The following is a 20,739-nucleotide window of genomic DNA, read 5'->3' as shown; positions in this document are numbered from 1 at the left end:
GGGTGACGCGTATCGCCTACACGGCGGCTTAGAAATACAGATTAAAGTATTTAAAAGGACTTACAAGTCAAAACACCAGTGTAACAATAAAAAACACTCCAAGTGTACAAAACTGTAAGTGAACACTAGTAACTACTCGTAAGTAGGAATAAGGAATGATTGATTCATCAAGAGTAGAAATTAAAGGGTCCATTAGATTGCTATAGCTAATAATAGCCAGGCAAAATGTGCTTCTTTTGTTTTTTATAGATCATACCTTCGAAACTAAAATAACCTAAACCATGAATTTAAATTTAATTATAGAAATAAATTAACAATTTTGGTATTTACTCATGATCACCTACGTACCAAAATTTATTATATCATAGCTATATCACCTAGTTTGTGTTACTTTATAAATAGTTTTCATAGGAATACTTATCCAATTCTGTTACCAGTTACTTAACCAGCGTGAGAAGATTTTTGGAATAGGTTACTTTCGTGCTGAAGGTACATAAGGGCATTACTCATAAGTGAATGTTTCAATTAATTATATCAGAATAATAAAATAGTGTAAGTTGCACGATATGCTTATAATAAAGAAGATATTGTGAAAAGCCTGGAGTGGGATCAAAAGCGTTAAGTAGATTAATGATTCAACTTTAAGTTGCATAACTTATTGTACCTAGAAAGGTACTTATTTAAAAAATGGAAAAACCAACTTCTCTGCTACTAAAGTTAAATCACACGTATATTTAAGAAGGCTAGAAATCGGAGATTGACAAAATAAATTTGTATAAAGTTTAGTTAGTTTTCCCATTATCTTGTAACAGATCTCTTATTTTCTGAAGCAGGTTTAGCGCATTATTTAGATGTTTAACTGTAACTGTGAAGCTGCCGACAAAGTTATCGCAGATTTTTATAGCTCGACCCGGTTTTCTTTTGCACCTTACTAAATTTTATTGGTCATTTGACAGCCTTCAGGTCTTTTTTATAACTGTGCTTTACTAGGTTCTGACTTGTAATAATTATATGCATGAAACATAGTATTCTAGAATAACATCACTGTACAGATTAAGTCAAAATCGCTATACAGCATGTAGATTTTAACATTTCAAAGTGGTCCCTCTGAAATCATATTTACCGATTGATATATTTATTAATATGTATTTACATAACTACATTTCTTAACTGTACATAGTGAAATTATTTTGAAAGTTTTATCTTTTTTTTTGTTCCATAATATTTGATAATTACATGTAAATTTTCATATCCTATATAATATCACATACGTGTTCCCTTTAAATTTGCATTCCGTAGGGTATTTCATATCCCATGTAATACAAACATAGTTTATATGGGTATATTATATTTTTAATTTCACGGGAATGAAGTAGTGAAACTATGTCCAATTTTCTCGTCTTCCAACATCAAATCAGAAGATGCAAAAGATCTCATTAGACATAAGTAGTAAAATACAAAGAATTATAAACTCATCTAATACATAGTTTATTTAAAAAAGATTTTTTTTATTATACATGTATTATATTATGGCGACAACTTAAAAATATTGATAACTACTATCTACTGTGCTAATTTATGCTACTAGATTTAGATTATTGATTTAGATTCTTATCTCCTATTTATTAATTTCTACTACAAAACCAAAGACTGCCTTTTAGTTTAGACCAATATTATTAATTTACAACCGTTTTTTGTCTAACATATTTATTTAAAGAGTCGTTTTATTGTGCCTGATGAATTGTCCATTAAGTATATTTTATTATATAGTATGCTAATGTCGAAAATGTGTATAACTCAAAAAAAATTGAGATATTTAAGTTAAGTAAGTTATTTTTATGTTATTCAATGTTTTATATAGGTACACACATCTGTGAAATTTATAATTCTAATTTATTTAAATCGTTGTAGTATAAACGCGTAAAAAACTTGTGTATAGATACCGAGAAGTTTATGGCATTGTTAATATTAATAAATGCAACAATTATACCATTGTATGTAACCATCATGAACTTGTAATTTAAGACATATAAATATGTAAAATTTGTTCGATCCAATCTCCGTATCCACGCTTCGGACCGTATATGCTGGCAGATTGCAGATTTAAATTTCACACGGCTTTTAGAACATTAGGAAACCTGTTTTATTCAGAGTTCTCCACTCAATCAAGCAGGTTTCCTCACGACGTTTTCCTTCACCACTAGGCTCCCCACCCACAGTCAATATTTTTATCAATACTTCAATACGCTCACAGGCAATGACAATATTCTGACTATTGTCAACAACATTGACGTGTACGCGGACAGCTTTAACGCAAGAGATATTTAATAGGCATGATGACTAATTTTGAAAAAATGCCCTATGATATGATAAAATATCTTTTTTTTTCAGAAATTAAAGAATTCATTCATTGCAAATTCTATTTTTTTTTAATATTGTGTAATGAATGAGTGAGTGATATGCAAATTAGAGCTTTAGTATATGGAGGGTAGAGGTAAGGAGAGTCATCTTATATGGGAGAAAAGTTGAAAAAGTGTCCAGTGTATGCGCTAAATAACAGTTAATAAACAATCCTGCACAATGGCGCTGGTGGATGCACAGGGTATGGTATGAATGTAGCAATCGTAGATGAATTGAAGTATGCCGAGTTAAAAAATTTAATGTCATTATCGACTAAAGTAGTTAATTATTGAGAATTACAACAACTAACGTTGTACAAAATATTGTGGTAAATATAACCTTACTTCCTTGTATCTCCATACTTCCTTGTTTATTTTTCAAGCCTACTCTAACAATATTTATATTTGGCGCTTCTTTTAAGAGTTACCCTGATGCAAATGTGGCGCCATCCTAATTTAATACATTTTGACGACACTTTTTCATATACACAGATGACTCTCCTTACCTCTACCCTCCATACTTTAGTATGAGATTATTGATTTTGGTATTGTATTCGAAGTTCAAGCGGTAAATAATTATGTTTACATAGACGTGACGTCATTCGGCGTTTTCCCTGTCATGGCGGATCGCTAGATTTTCCAGTTTTATTTACTGAAAATGAATGCCAATCTCACTTAGAATACAAACAAAAATACGTTTTTCATAATCCATGAAATATCAACTAATAATCCATCATATACCACTAGATAAATACAATATTTTAATGATTCTTTGTTATTGTCATCATGTTTATTGCTTATAACGCAGAATATATAGAAAAGTTAGAGGTGCGTATCGGAGCTCGAAATCGGCCCCTATAAAGTAAAGCTAAAGTCCACTATGCTATTACCGCTTACTCGGTCATATCAACTATATGGTAATCGAATCGGGTAAATTATATATGTACCACACTGTTTATCAATATGGCTACGCGTATTATACGTAGATTATGAGTAAAAATATTATATACAATGTTAGACAATGTAAGCATGTTATTTTAACAAATATATGGCATGTGATAGTGATAGATACATAATCTGGACTAAGACAAGTCCTTTAAATAAAGAGGAAACAATTAAAGAACCTCATTTTAGTGACAGTATTAATATTCCATACTGTTGATTATTAATCATACACAAAGTAATTGAAAACGTGTTTTTTTTTTGTTTATTAGTTACTAAGAATGGCCTAGTCAAAATTGAAGTATAGCTTAGCTTGCATATTCTAGTCAATTATTGTTTAAGTCCCAAAATGTATTTATCAAAGGATCAATTATTAATATTTATACTTAGACACTTAATCATGTAATTTAATTAATTTAAATAGCGGCATTTAATATAGAACTACAATATAAATATATAAATAGATATTTAATTATCTAAATATGTCATTTGTATGAAACTCGGTAGGTACTTGAATATTATTTAAACACGTGCTCCAAGTGTTGTGGTGTATCGTATATTCATAGTATAATATATATTGGAAGCAGGACTTACTGAAACTTTATTTAATAACTACACTAACTTTACTAACGTACCATGTGGTTTTGCATTTTACTTTCTTTGAGAAAGTATTTTTCGTATTGAATTAAACATATATGTACTTGTAATTTCATGGTATTATAACATAGTATACTTAATATTATATTGAATGATATTTTAATGAATATACAATTTTGTTGACTGTCAATCAAACCACAATATTGTAACAATATATTCAATATTTATAATTATGCCCTCTATGCCTCTATTCACGTCACTGCCAGAAGACGGTCACGGCCTTTGAAATTGTATTCTATTATATAAACCATGAAATGTTTACATGTAAATGAATATAACAAACTTACCTAGGAGAAATAATTCTTGACTCCTGATCAAAAGAAATTGCTTTTAGTATCCACGGTTAGGTTAGGTGCCTTTTTCGAAGGCCATCGATACCAATTTTTCCCGAGGTACGAATGTATTTAAAAATCTTTAAAGCCGAGAGTTGTCTTTGGCAACTCGGGAACCATAAGTTGAATCAAATCAAATCTAAATGTTTGGTTTTCCAATAAACATATTACCAAAACACCAGACGTTTGGTGCCAATTTAAAGATATAATATTATCACTATCTGCTAAGAAATAATGTTAGTTTTAGATTAATATCTCAACATTAAGGATCCACAAATAATCTATATTACTAGAGGTTTTATTATATTTATATTTATGTGTCGTTCCATCCACATTTGTTGCTCTCAAATTAAAACAGCGTACCGCAGTGCGCGGAGCAATCCATAAAAACAAACATTGTCTATACAAACAATAGGATGTCATTTATCAGCACAAATAGAATATTAATTTAGAATTCACATTAATTGTAGAAGGTTAAACATTAATAATGCACCATTTAACTATAGTCTGACATATTGATAATTTTAAATAGAAAGGGTGAATTAGCAGATTTGTTTTGAGTGTTTTCATTGCAATCTCAGTTTTACCTATAAAGTAAATCATTTCATATTTTGTAAAATTAATTGTTTTCATTTTTTTTTATTTATTCCAAATACTTAATGTATATGCAATCCCTGTATGTGCAATACAGGGATACGTGATACACGACTGTTTCATTATTTATTTTGGCAATTAATAGTTTGTTAAATTCGCCCTTTTAAAAAAATACTGCAGATGTAACTAGTCATGTCGTTTTATTTAAAACATTCATTGTATAATATCTACTCAAACTATTTATTACTAACTTAATAGAAATTCAATTTATACATACATAGGAACTTAATTGTAATACAGGAGTAAACTATTTATATTGATGCACTTATTAAAGTGATGACTGTGATATACTCTTAATAAATTATAGAAAATATGCATTAGTAAAGTATTGAAATCCGGAACATCGTTTTATTTATAAGATTGCCTCATATAGTATAACAACAATAAATAGTATTTACCATTTATTGTTGTTATACTCACTCTTAATTTCTTGAACATCAATGTTTTATTTACAGGATGGGAATAATAAAATTTAAAATTCTGTTAATTTTTGATTCCAAAATTAGTCCCGAGAGAACAAAATCGTGATTAATTTCAAAAAGGTGCATCTAGTTGCCAAAGACTTAAATTATTCGGTTTAAGGGGCCAACTCCTAGACAGCATTTTTCTTAAATTGTTGGTACCTGTCTACTTAACAGCTTACGAAAATGTTAAAATATCTAATTCCAAATCTTTTCCAAGTCAATACCTGTTGACTTGGCTCGTATCAAATCTTAATTTTGTATGGGTAGAACGCACATTCACACACGTTTATCAAAACTGGCCACGACGCAACGTGAAGATACTAAACCAACTGTACGGCTTGGATTGGTCATGCCGATTCAAGCCATCATGCATTTAACTGATCCAGATTGGTCCGAAGATTTCGAACAACATCACACTATATACCTCATGTGGCATGTTGAAACGAAACTTCGGGTGTGTTGCTGGATATTTGTGTATTATTCCTTCTCAAATATATCATCACGATGTCTGATGTACGGTATAGGCGTCCGTCCTCCAACACCGCCATAATCTCCTCGGGGTCTTTTCGATCTATAACCACGCTCTATTGAATCCTTTTCCGCAAACACTGTAATAAATTACACACTGTTATTAACGTCTTAAGAAGATGCTACCAATGATGAAAAGTTGAGATGTTCTATTGAAAACATTTTTTTTTTTACTTTTAAATAAGGGCTGTAAATGTGTCTTCATCAGGTCGTACTTTATTCCATCTTTGACACAATTCATTATAATTCATTTAATTAGTCTCTATAATGTTTAATTACTTCGTACAGTACTTTAAAAAACTAAAGGTACTTAAAATTTTAAAATAGTCTTCGATTAAGCATTTAATTATCGAGTCATGGTATTAAACCGTCTTCACTTGGGTACTAAATCGTGAATTATAATATATAACCATTTTTTGTTTGTTCTCGATAAAATATGAAACACTCGAACATTGAAGCACATTAATAATTTTATACCTTAATAGATGTAGCCATTATATATTGCTATTTATTCTGTTAACAACAGGCAGTTCCTGTTTACTGAATTCCTGATCCGTTTACCCAGTTTAACCTAATTTTGCATATTGTACAAGCCAATAGGAGCTCTATGTATTTGAATAGAGTCTAAATTAAACACATACGTTCTTTTTTTAATGTATTAAATGTAATCAAAGATTTAAAAAAACGTACTCGGTATCTTTTAATCAAATTATAGGTAGCTATCAAAGTATCAAAAGATTTATGAACATTCATTAAATGATGTTTACTTACTTTCTTTTGAATCGCGAATTCGTCTTCGATTATCTTTCAGTACGTAGCCTTTGTAACGTCGTTTCTTTTGGAAACGTTCTTTCAGTGAAGTTTTCCTTGAAGTACTAGGTTTTGTGAGTACCGATGTCACCCTAAAAGCTTTTAAACGTTAGGTATCAACTAAAAACAAGCTGCAAATGAAATTATCACCCAATAAAACTAAATTTAATTCTGCTATAACCTTTATGTCGCAATTAAGTTAATTTAACTTAAGTAGAGTTTAAGTTTGAAGTTCTTACATAGCATTTTAGCATTTAAAAATATACTCACATATTGCTCAAATCTTCAACGTCTGAATCAGTTATATCAGCATTTGGATCAAGTACCAAGTAAATCTTAGAATAGACACCAAGATCGCTATGATCTTCTTCATGTTTCATGTTATTCAAAGGATTTTGTGTCCTTGGAGTATAAACTGACTTCAACCATGCAGGCTTAACATAAATATACTGCCTCCAGGGCCACTTTCGAAACCGATCCCGTTTATTCCTGTGGCCTTTACCACTAACTAAATAATATTTCTCTTTATAAGGGAATCCTATTTGAACTTGAGGGCTTCGAACTATGTTTTCAACTAGTTGTTCATAATCATCATCCGTATTTTCCTGCCGTTCCAGTGACCTATCTAAAGTCGTAAGACGAGGTGAAGAATCGTCTTGGTGTATCTGACCCAAAACGTTATCGATATCAAAATCTTTTACCCCATTTATTTTACTTATTTGAAATATAGCCAGTCCTATCGCTGCAAATAAATAAATAAATATTTTATTTCTATTAAAGGCATATAAAGGGGTAAATCTATACTTATAATAAAAATGTAACTGGAAGATTTCTGTACATTAAATTGGTATTCTTTACATTGGATTGGTAGTATCAATTAAGGCTATATAGCATCACGCTGGGACCAATGGCTACAATCATTCATGAGAAATATAGCAAAAACTGCAAAAATATCCTTTTTGAGAGATTCCAAGGCATGCGATGCGGCACGGTAAACGTTACGCCAAACGACGGAAGTAGATATGTATTAACTATATACGTATTAAGTATATCGGAATTTCATCATACGACTATTTTTTGAAAATGGCTCATTCGCGGACGAAGTCGCGAGGGTCCGCAAGTAATGAATAAAATATCTGATAAATTTCGGTTCCTCCAGCCGATTCCGACACTTTTGCTTGTCGACATTTAATCGGATATCCATACTACTACAACAACCAACAGACTGAAAAAAATAACAATCGTAAAATTTATGGTAAAAAAATCGTAGGTAATAAAACTTAGATCTGTATTGTTTGAAACTGCTCATATGAGGGTGGCATGTTCCGAGTGAATGAATCCTCTATAAAAAAGTTAGGTTCACAGAGGGATTTAAGTTTATTACTTACCTACAAAAAACATCGCAAAAGCAGACATTACGTATGGTGCTAAAAACGAATTGTTGCAAACAGCTCCGAGTGTAATCAACGCGAAATGCTCAGTTTCCACGCTAATTTTCAATTTTCATTTTCTGTTATCATATCCGAATCCGTACCGTTTGCATACTTTATAAACTAAAGTATTGAAGGGAAAATGTAAGCCATGTTGTACATTCTTTAGCCATACTTGCTTTGTTTTTTTATAGTAGGTATTAATTGGGGGATCAAGCATGGTGATAAGCGGAAGACCATCGCCTGTAATGATATTGATAGATAGATAGACAAATTCTTTATTGCACACAATTAAGGGATATTCACTGTATTGTTAGAGGTGCACGATGTATTATAGTATATTCACGGTACCAAAATAATGAGTCATCACTCATCATCATGACACACAATCCACTACGTGGGACTTGGGTGGACTAAAAGTTATATATATTACAAATGTTTATAAAATTAGGCCTTTAGCAATATAAACGCGCTAAGATTTGCACGTTGAGAAGTACATATAAAACTGTTACAATACGTATACGTACACATTCGAGCTATTAATCATTTGAAACTTGCGAAGATAGCCACTGAAAATCGATGACACTCTGATTTCCTTAACCTATACGTTAATTCGATTTAAGAAATCGTATTAGATTATGTGCAAGAAAACAAGAACCTTCTATAATATTTGATAACGATAGAAAACTAAAAATAGCATCCTCCTTTATATAATAACTAACATGTTCGACTAAATTCCCAAATTGGCTAAAAATTATGAGGGAGCATGGGTCACTACTACTAAGATAATATAATAAATAGATTACTTAAATCGCTCCCTTGATGAAACACGTTCGATTATTTATTGATGTAACTTTTTTTGAATAATATAATGGCGTCTCATATGTGTTAATAAAATTGAACATTTATTCTCAGCCACGAACGTACAAACGTTTGCCAGCACAAACAATAATTAACTATAGATATACGCAAAAGTGAAACGACGTCAGGCCACAAAACTTGGGATAGTACAATAAGGCTACAGTTTGCATGCTCAATTGTCAGAATTTTCGAAATAAAAATGATGTCAGAAATTTCGTCGCGTAATGGTTTCCTTTCAATTGCATGAATTTTCATTCACTCCACATTGTGCCTGGTGCAATTTTGCGGACAGACGCCAACTTGCGGCTTTACTATTGCATTTGATTTAAATTCTTTGAGAATTATTTTACCTATTTTTATTTTGCGGAAAAATGTTTGTTAATTCAAACGTATAGTCGTTTGAATTAACAAACTACGTTGATACTCTTATGTATCTTTACTTATATTATGAACTAGATGTTTCCCATTATTTTACTCACGTTAACTTATCGTACAACGAGTAATCGTAGCGAAATCTCGAAAGGGTTTTAAATTTGATTTACTCCTAAATTATGTATTCCAATAACATGCTGTAATGGGAATGATTTATCAACATTAGATTAATATTTTATAGTTTTTTTTTTTTTTTAATAAAATAAGTTATTGTAGCTTATTTATAAGAGATAGGTATTTTTCTCTGCCTTTTTTAGACCTAATAAAGGCCCGAATTATTGCAGTAAATAGTATTTATTTCGACCATTGAATGTGGATAAAGAACGTAGTGCGTTTTCGTCTGACTAGCTTTACAATTACGATTATTTCCAGCTGAAACCTAATATTTACTGAATTGCCTGTTTGTGACTTCTGGATAAAAAATCTCTCTAATTGTGTTATTAAAATTTTTCAATTATTTCAGGGTTTATAATTTACAATAAAATAATAAATTTCTCTGTAGATTTATCCCAAACCAGCCATTTGAGTAGGTACTCTGATCGCTAAACGTAATTGAATAAAATATGAGACTTTATGATCACATAAAAACTACAATAAAATTATGAACTCCATAAAGTTTATTGATTTATCCTTATTTCAAGCAAAAACTTTCATATTTATACAATTAGCAGGATACTACTAATTTATATTTGTATTATATTTAATTAATAAGTGTATTGATGCTACGGGTAGGGCTAGTAAATATAGTCTCATTGTTCTTATTACAAACATAAGTTTGACAATCTTGCTGCCATTAATCGTTAAACTCAAACATTGTTCGCAAAGTTCACCCTGTAATATCTATCGTCTCGAGATCCAAGATATAATACCTACCATAGACACGCGCTGATTGATGAGTATTTCGGAGACTTAGTAAATCTTAGCAGGAAAACAGTTCGTGCAGTTTGACATATAAATTTGAATTGTTGCTTTAAGAAACCTCTAATCTAACTTAGAAAAGTAACAAATAAGAGATAAAACGGGCATTTTGGGACTGGTTAATCGCTACAGCACGTATTAATTAAGCCATTAAGTTTTTAAAGTGATTAAGTACGGAAATATTAAAAAAAAGTTGAAATATCACTCTGTCTATCGTTACTAATATTATAAATGCAAAAGTGTGTTATTTTGTTTGTTTGTTTGTCCTTGCTTCAGGCTTTAAACGAATTGATTATTGGCATAGAGTGGGTTGAAAGGGCGGAGATTAATTAAGCTTATATCCCAGGAAAAGAAAAGTGACCCACAGGATTTGTAAAAAACCATAATAAATGGGGATGAAGAACACGGGCAACAGCTTATAACATGTAATTGTAATTAAGCTTCCAAATAAACTAAACATAATAAATAATCAATGAATATTTTTAAAACTAATTTCTTTGCAAGAGCACAAATCAGTCGCCGGTCAGGTCCATTTACAGGCAATCCGTCTCAGCGATCAATTGCACGCAGATCGCAACGATTCATCGCTTCAAAACTGTCGTCCACACACATGCGACGACCTCCCTGGCGCAACGGTGAGCGCTGTCAATTTAAGTATCCCGGTCCCGAGTTCGATTCCTGGCAGGAGCAATATGGGAATGTATAATTTCTGAATTTTCTGGTCTGGTCCTGCCTTTGGAAGGCTTTGGTTATAGCTTGTTTCCGTGTGTCGGAGATTAAAAAAATGTGTAAAATTTCGTGTAAAATATAAAGAGGTATAGGTATAGGTAGAGTACCTAAAAATTTACACCTTTCGCCTTAGGGGACTGTGTCTTTAATCACTATAATAATTTGCGTTAATTAGGCTATTAATAATGAAGGTTTCCGTGTAGGTCAACATCCTAACCTTAATGTAACCCTGTCTTATCATACGAAAAGTTGTGTTAGAGAACATTCATTAGCGTATCGTTATTTTACCGTTGAACTGCCGCCAAAGTAAATATTATATTTGGGCTCAATACTTTACAAGCTCAGCAAACATATTTAGAGGCAAAAATTATGCACGGCGATATTTCAGCGGTGAATTCTAAAAACTTTTTGGGTTTTCATAGCATTAATATTTAAGTAGGTACCTATGGTAATAAGTACTTTGCAAGGTTTGTGCTTGTATTTGTGACAAGCAATAAATTTCTATGTTTTATCTTTTATTTTTTACTTCATTGCAATCTCATCTGCTGATAAGTGCAAACGCTGTCTATGATGTTATCTGGCTGACCTGCTACGTGTATGGCTGTTATGTTAAACTCATACAAACCTCTGATCAGTTTGTACGCGACTGTTTGGACTGGCGTTTGGACGCGCTGGCTTGTGTCTGTCAGTCGGATGGTAACTAGCTACGGCTGTAGCATTCCACCAGACCAGACCAGAAAATTTAGAAATCATGAATTCCCAAACTGCTCCTACCGGGGAACCCAGAACCTCCCACTTAAAACCACAGCGCTCATCTCTGCTTCAGGGAGGTTGGCTACTTATGTATAGGGATATTAGGCCTGATACTGTTATCAGAAAAAAGGAGAATCTATCTAAAAAATCTAAAGAAGCATCAGTGGTAACCACTTTTTTTTTTTTAATATCTTTTAGTCTAATAGGATCAATTATATCACTAACTAACAAAAAATATGAGCCTTTGAAAAATATGCCTGAAATAATAAATATTGTGAAAATGAAATGAAAATACACTTTATTGTAAACCTAAAAGAAATGAAATTATAAACAAAAACAACACTAAATAAAACACAGGTACAATTGGCGGCCTTATCGCTAAAAAGCTATTATTATTATTATTTTTATTATATAGCGAAGCTATAACAGCAATGGTCGATGCAGATAGCACACAGAATCGATGGATGTTGGGGCCCCAAGGTGATAAAGGCGACCCAGCATCCGAAAAAACGACGTTAAGTACGACGTGATCCAAATAGCCATATGGATATGAAACACAACCGGTGAAAGGCCTTGGAATTTAGAAACTTATCCAAAAAACCCACAACCAGCAGAGAAGATCTATCTGTTCATATGATGGTGACGATTTTGCAAAATACCACTTAAACTAAATACCACTTAAACTTGAAAAAACATAGCCGGTCGCAATATAATTGTAATTTAAAAACTCACAACTTTTTAATTTCCATAAAAAGTTTCCCACCATTTAAAATAACTGAAAGTAATAGTTAGTCTACTTTAATACGTATTAATAAGCAGATAATAATATATTTAAATTATGAAGCATCAGGTTATTACTAAAAACTGAGAAGTACGTATCGCCATGGCTACGTTTACGGCTACGTTGGCCCATTTGCAACAAATGTTCTCGTTAAAAGGCTACTTTTAACATTACGCTAAAACAATACAGCTCTCTATATTTTCTCGCAGACATCAATCTCTGGGCGAATATAAAACAAAAGACTCTACTATAATATATAAGTGTTTTTCATATTGAAGCTTAGGTACAATAGTGGCCGTGTGCCAAAACGCATTTTCTGCACTGTTCGAATAGATCTCGTACCTAAACGAGACAATAAGTTACGTCTGAGAAAATCTTATTGAAAAAAGAGAAACATATTTCAGTACAGTGTATCTGGGTGTAATCAAACGTTAGCATCAAAGTCGAATCGAATTTCGACTAGACTTTGATGCTAAAAGTTATTAGCTTTTTGGGGGTTTAGGGTTAGGCCGTAAACCACCATGCTGGCCTAGTTCGGATTGGTGGACTTCACAGGCCTTGGAAAACATTATAGAGAACTCTCAGGCATGCCAGTTTCCTCGCAATGTTTTTTCTTGTCAGTTAAAGCAAGTATAATTTAATTGCTTATAACTTTGAAAAGATAGAAGTTCGTACTGGGATTCGAACTCGGCCACCGACACCATCACCGTTCATGAAAAACCCAACAATTAGGCCACATTGAACACACTAACCACTGGACTATCGCGGCAGTTGTACCGCTACGTGATTACATTTCTCGTGACAGGCGTAAATTCCGCAATTCTGGCTGTCAAACGTCACTTTTGTATTTCTATTTTATGCAAAAGTGACAGAGATCGCGCGAGAAATCCTCTCTCTCTCTAGGTACTAATTCCTTATCTCCCCTTTTCAAGTAAACTTAATTCTACCCCACAATGAGACACATTAACGGCTGGACTCACGGGAATTTTCGTCGGATTTGAAACCCGACTAGTTTGAAACCCGGGGGCTTATGAGATTGTTTGCAATCCTTAACCACGCAGCTCAATGCAATCCCTTGCTTACTCCTAATTCTTTGTTTGTTAATAATTCAAAGGAAACGTATTTTCTCTACCAAATATAAAATCTATATATTTTTCTTTACAGATTTGGTGTTCGTTTAATTAAACCAATTAGGAACTGTGACCGCGTTTCGGTAAGATTTATTATTATTGAGGCTTTTAAGGTGTATTGAAACCACAATGAAATACGCAGTTACCTGAATTTATAATAATTTGGATCTACGATTCGTTTCCTTAGTAGTTTATTAAAATTTGATACACAGAAAGTTTAAGAAAATTTCGTAATTTATTTGATGAAGTATTTTTACACACTGTAATAAAAGCCAAATAAAACACATACTATTTAAAACTAGTATGCAAAATATCTGATCTTAAATGATTGCGGTATTTAGCTCTTCTACTGTAATTTTATTTTATGTTTAATCATAAAAAATAATCTCTTTATTACACACGTAAAAAAAGAAAACAAAGAATAAACGGACATAGTGTACAGCAGACAGAGTGTAAGCGACTTTGTCACTAGTAGTGATTTCGTCCAGGAATATGCTACGTCTTTTTCAATATGATAAGAATATTATTGATTCATTGGTATCTCAGAATAGAGCGTGGTTTGCAACACATGCAAATCTATCAATTGCGTTGGTGAAACAACGTTAATTTATGTCAGAAAATGGATGGGTGTATGAGTTATACTTTGTAGGTGCGAATTTGGCTTATCTCTGTGCCTGGAAAATATCACGTTAAGCCCTATTGGATAGAAGCAGGCGTTACTTTGCGGAATTCCATGATAAATTATGAAAATTAAAGTTTATTTGCTAATCTTATATCTTTCAAACATGCGTAGCCTATATTGCCGAAGATCTGTTTGGTGTGGAGTATAAGTATTGAAAAAATTATAAATTACGCCATACAAATTCTCCTACTTTTGGCGGAGTATAGCAAATTAACCTTAATTTTCATAACGTTAAGCCCTAGTTACCACTTATATCTGACAATAAAATTTATCTTAGAACAGATTCTCAATTATTAGTCAATATATGCTTATAGGGCGAACTTGATAACCTATTCGTAGCTCGATAGCTCGCACATTACCTAACAGCGCCAAGCTGTATCGGAGCATCGTGGTTAGCGGAAGTTCTGTGTCTGGAGGCTTTAATTAGGCTAACGATGATTATAAAGACCCGTATTTTAGTATATTCGTACCGTCGAAACTTAGCATATAACTCAAATCACGTTACCGAAGTTTGCGTTATTAGTAATAGCTATTCTTCGAAATAGCTTGACTGATGTAGACTTGATTTTTCCAAGCACATAGAGCATTATTTAAAAACCGATGTAAGACTTTTTTATTTGGAGAAATTGGGCAAAGGTATGGAAGTATGCTCTATTTATTGTATTTAGACTACCAGTTTTCAAGGAAAATAATGAAGGGATATGTCAGTAGGAAACAGATGTAGAATAGGGGATAAAAGTTTGTATGGAATAGTTTTACTTTGAATTGGTCACTGTTAACCACTGGTTCTACTTTAAAGTCTTATTTTATAAAGTTTAAAAAAATCTTATTTAGTCAGTCAATCTAAAATTTAAACTTGATACATAACAGTGCCCTGGCTATCAGGCAAAGGATTAAGTAACTTTGCGAGATATTTTATAAAATTACCTAAAGCTAACACGCATTTATTAGCTTAACAAACACTTTTACGGTCATCGTAAAAGGGGTAACATCAAGTTAGTATGCAAAGTGAAACAGGGGCAACGGCGCCTCTGATAGAACAACGAACCTGGCGTGTGTGTTTAATGACCCTACGTTTGCGTTAACGGACTTTTAACACGGAAAACTTTACGTAAATTTTTGGTTCGGTAAGAGCGTAGTTTTTTGACTCTTCGGTTTAGGCGGTTGTGAGGTTCAACAGCGGATCAAGAGATCCCGGGTACGATCATCGAGCCAAGAATTGCTACGTATTTGATTAAGGTTTAAATTCAGAGCAAGGACCCCGAGTTAGGAAATTGGCAGTAGATATTCTCCCAATGCCTCGGAGAACTCTTTAAGCTGGTTTTAATAACTAACATGAAATAATAAATCGTTAACTCACCAATTCGCATTGGGGCAGCGTAGCGTATAACTTAGCTTTACATCTTTGCTCTGTGTTTACCTATTAAAAAAAAGCCGTTGTATAATATACGCTGATGAATATGAACTTTCCTAAATCTTACTTTAAAGCGAAGGTGGATTTCCGAACAAACTAGTCTGACAACCCGAAACCCTGGTAAAGGTTACTTTTCCACAACCGTTTTGCGATGATATGTATGTAAGTGAACCCCACTAATTAGATATACCTAAGTAATGTTTAAGACCACACCTATGTTAAACTAAGATATCAAAACTAAGCATCTTATTGGTCCTTATTATAAGTATAGGTAGAAGATAAGTAAATCACACAAATAGGGTACAGTATTTCAAAATTAATACAACAAAAAAAGGGACTGCCATATATATTCACCGCTTGAACAAGCTACATTTTGTCTTGCAAGAAACCTAGGACCAAAAGTTAGCCTTAGTACCTAGAAAACTTCAAAAAGAAAAGTTTAAAACTGATAACCACCGTGCCCCGCAGCCGTTCCATTGAAATAAACTGGCAACCACATCGACTTTGGAAAATGCAGTAGGTATACTTGCGAAGATTTGATATCTAAACTCTCAAAATACGACTACAGTTTTAAACCACGATATCTGATCTTTTCGGCCGAATCCTCTGGCATGATGAATTTAATATCACTATACAAGTGCATATATAAACGCATGCACGGGCATCCATGCATTCTTAATGACTAAGACTCCTTTCACCTTACTCCAGAGATTTATTGAAATTTTTATTTTTAATATTTTTTATAATAGTTACATAAAATAAATCAATACAAATTATTAAAAATGACAATTCAATGAAACAAAGAATTATAAGACCCATTTCGATACAGTCCACATGTTGAAACTCTGGCATTGCATACAATTTTTATTGGAACCGCTGTTAGAAAAGGGTTTCATGTAAACTGAACAGAAACTATCTTAATTGTCTGGGTTAACCCATATTCCATATCCTACATTTTATAGGTAGTTTCTTCTTTTGTTATTCCTCTTTGTTTTGTAATGTTTTAATTTCACTTAAAGCCCTTGGTTTTTTGACTCTTGAGCAGTCAAATAGGTTTCTTAAATTAATTGGCTCTAAACTTCCTTTCTTTTTGTCTTGAAACAGTTTTGCTTTTTTTCTGAAAGGGTTTAACTTCCTGAACTCCTTTAAAGATAGATTGATTGTGTAAAATTGCCAATCGGTACAGATGAATAGGTACATCTGCCGAAACTGTTGTTAAAAGAAAGGCAATTGCTACTACAGCCATCTCAGGGTCCTTGCCAATACCTTACGCTTCCGATGGTGGTGTTACTTACTGGTGGTATCGGTGATACTTTCTCTGTAGGGGAAGCAACTAACAGGCAAAATTGGTTATGCAAGTGATGATGATGAAGAGGGCATTGCATCAATTTGACCACTTAGTAGTTAATTGACCAGTACCGAAGCTGGTAGAGGAGTCAAAATCTTAACAGTCATCTAACTACATATAAAATTTACCGAATTTAAAAATCCGTTATGAGAATACCGTTTCGAATGCCAAAATAAAATTACGAATACTTATGATATTTAACTTCCACTTAAGAAGCAGACTTAAACCTACCTATAAAGGGTGGTATTTTTGCGGCAAGAGTGTTACGACAAAGAAGAAGATTTTTGCGGCTGAAATAACTTTTTCGTAACTCATTTGTTCACTTCATCCCGGGTAAATTTTATCCCTGGTCTCCCCAATCAATTTCGTTGCGACAGACAAACCCCTTTAAACTCTTATTTATTTCACATTAACCTAACTTTCCCATAGGAGACACAATGCTATTCGAATTTAAATATTTTTCTAATTTATTTGTTTATTGTTTTAAACGAACATAGTGTTTTTTAAATCAATTTTAATTTATGAATACAAAACTCAGTCACTCTTAACTGTATACAGACTTATAGGTCAATAACCCTTTGATCAATAATTACTACTATTACTGGTATAATAAGTACGTACTATTTCTGTGAAGTCAAGACTTGATATTATCGTGGTCAGGCGTTAGACTGGTTTAAAAATGTTATCACCCTAAAAATCTGGGTCGAAAGATGTCTCGTAAATAATAAGATTGTCTTAAAGCATTACAACGTTGTAAAGTGAAATACTACTCGTGAATAATGAGTTACAAAACGTTGAGTCATTAGTCTCGTTATAATAGGCGTAGTGTAAAGGCGAAAAGCTTTTGTTTCTCATTTTCACGTTTCTCTGAAACTAATGACCTGCCTCCGAAATAATTTTAAACTTACTTTAATTTTAGTTTTAAGTAGGTACCTATCAGTCAATTGATTTACCTACTTATATACCACGGACTCTAACAAATAAATGCAGAATAACGTTGAAAAAGTCATACCTACTGTGTTTTGTCACGCTCTGATATTTGAAAGGTTCTCTTAGTTGAAGTGTTACAACGCAGAGCATAACGATTCACAAATAAACATGGCAAAATAACGGCCTAGTTACTTTTTTTTCATTGAATTTTAAAAGATGCTATCACATGAAGTGTGACAAAATACTGCTTAGTACTTAATCCATTATTATTAGTATTTGTAGGATATCTACAGGATAGAACTGAAATAATGAAGCGTCTGAGTTATTTTATATATAGTTGTTCGCGACTTCGTTCACGTTTCTTTCGGTTTTTGAAAATCAAGAAGGAACCGTTTGTTATTCCGGGATAAATTTCTATATCTATTCCCAGGATATCAACTATAAATGAGCCCAAATATTGCGATAGAAGAGAAAAATATTTAGCAAACAAAGAAACAGACACATTTTTGCATTATTAATATTAGTATACAATATTAGTTATGCGTAAATGTGTACTGTTATGTGTACCGTCAGTGACTGAGAATACTCCATAACGTTCTCAAGGGCCTTTGAAGTCTACCTATCCACACTTGGCCCGCGTTGTGGCCTAAACCTTTCTAATTCGAAGAGGAGACCCAGGCTCTGTAACTAGTGGGCAAGCAAGAGTTAGATGGTGCTAATGATGACATAACTTATATGTTTAATGCTAGTGTAAATAAATAAATATTGAATCATGTACTAAAACAAATTATTTTTATGGTTTACTATTCGACGATGTTTTGCTCTATGTTTATTTGAAGTAGGTCATAGTTAAACGTCGGAAATTGTAGATTGATGTTAATAGAAAGCAACGTGCTATAATTGCCATTGGCTTCGTCTTTAACGACGCTAAATTCGGTGAAACTCTTAATTGAATTATTTCCCAAAGGAAACTTGACCTACTTACAGATCCTTAAAGTGAGTACTCCAAATTAGATTCAAAGAACTATAAATAATTAAATCTACGTAGTTTTTTGACAGCGTAAAAAAGATATGTTATTTCTGACCATATTTCTCAAAATTACATAAAACGAAAATTTGAAGAACGTTTTCTATTAGGTCAGTGGTAATTTATTAAAATTTTGCGTTAAAACATACTGTTTTAAGTAGACATTATCTAATGATTAGTTAGGTTATGTTCTTTTTTTTATTAAAAATTCATCCCGATATTTCTTCCACATGAAGGTTCCACTTTGTTTTTTTTTTTGTTATACTGAACTCGACTAAGCTATCATCAGAAAATGCAAAAAAAATAGCAAATTGCAACGTCTGAAACTCTACTGTACTATACTGTAACTGGACTGAGATCAAATCCGGTCCTGTCACGCTCTTAAATACCCTAAACAGTAAAAGAATTGCGTGCTTTTTTAAACAAGATTTATTTTGGAAATGGTAAAAAAATAAAACACTAAGTAATAAATATATTATGCACAATAATGTAACAACGTTTGTTTCATCGGTCACCTTTCTGGCGCAGTGATTTCATCATACAAATGTGGACCGTTACATTTCTCGCACACCACAATGAAATTCTGTAACAAAAGAGCATGATATGAAGGTATACCTTATATAAAACAGAAATGTTATATATCGTTCATTTATTATAATTACTATCTCTGCCCGCAGTTTATGGCACTTATAGAATTTCCTTGTAGGTTGGTACATGATAAATGCGTGAAAAAGTTCAAACTTGAAAACTCACTTTCATATAGAGAACAGTATTAATAATAACTCTATTATTTATAGTGTTTAAGTGTTCGTCCCATTATCCTAAGGCAAAGAATGATAAATGCGAAATTTTCCGAATTATTTCGGGTTTAAAACTATGTCACTTTCCGGCCCTTAAACTATGTCTGTGCAAGAAATCTTGGCAAGCAGTTGCTATATATATTGCTGCGTGAAAAAAGACAAACCAACAAACTTTAGCGTTCATTATAAAATTAGGATAGGCCATTCACGTTGCAATGGTGTTAGAGTGTTAACAATTATAGGTTAAACATTCGCAGAATTATTATTCTAACCAAGCTTGGTAAAATTTGCACGGCAGTAGAATAGGGACATTTTATTCCGGGAAAATAAAGTTCCTGTAGGATATTTAAAAACCCAGAAAGCGTCTAAAGTCGTGGGCAACATATAGTGTTTAAAAATATATAACTTAATTATACATATGTATTACCATATTGTACTGTTGTCGAAGAAGATCCATAGCCTTGTGAAAATTATGTTTCGATGCCCCTCCGTGTTTCTCCATCAGCAAAGCAGATCTCCAGGCCAGTTCTTCCATCTCAGCCAGCGTTGTGGGCTCTCTAAACCTCAGTTCGCCACGATGACGCCCAAACCTCGCTCCCCAATTGTGATGGTTACGAGGAGGTAAGGGTCCGCGGACACTACCCCTTTCTCCTACGGGCCTCGCTAACTGTTCATTGGGACCAGTTAGATTAACCATTATTCTATTTTACTTCTTCAC

The 20,739-nt window shown here is 32.8% G+C and overlaps 2 protein-coding genes across 2 annotated transcripts; both read right to left on the bottom strand.

Moving 5' to 3' along the window:
- Positions 1-5,539: 5,539 nt before the first annotated feature.
- LOC120632769 lies at positions 5,540-8,243 on the bottom strand. Its single transcript, XM_039902770.1, has 4 exons — positions 8,175-8,243; positions 7,057-7,528; positions 6,748-6,878; positions 5,540-6,056 (listed from the first exon to the last, which is right to left on the bottom strand). Exons 1-4 carry the CDS (start codon positions 8,200-8,202, stop codon positions 5,926-5,928), a joined length of 762 nt encoding a protein of 253 aa, XP_039758704.1. The 5' UTR covers positions 8,203-8,243; the 3' UTR covers positions 5,540-5,925.
- An 11,489-nt stretch (positions 8,244-19,732) lies between these two features.
- Positions 19,733-20,739, bottom strand: LOC120631173. The gene is made up of 2 exons (XM_039900639.1): positions 20,449-20,739; positions 19,733-19,804 (listed from the first exon to the last, which is right to left on the bottom strand). The coding sequence occupies exons 1-2, from the start codon at positions 20,716-20,718 to the stop codon at positions 19,733-19,735; spliced, it is 342 nt and encodes a 113-aa protein (XP_039756573.1). The 5' UTR covers positions 20,719-20,739.

Source organism: Pararge aegeria, chromosome 2 (assembly GCF_905163445.1).
Source record: "Pararge aegeria chromosome 2, ilParAegt1.1, whole genome shotgun sequence".
Taxonomy (NCBI): Eukaryota; Metazoa; Arthropoda; class Insecta; order Lepidoptera; family Nymphalidae; genus Pararge; species Pararge aegeria.
Note: the sequence above shows the minus strand (reverse complement) of the source record. Positions and strands in the feature narration are given on the sequence as shown.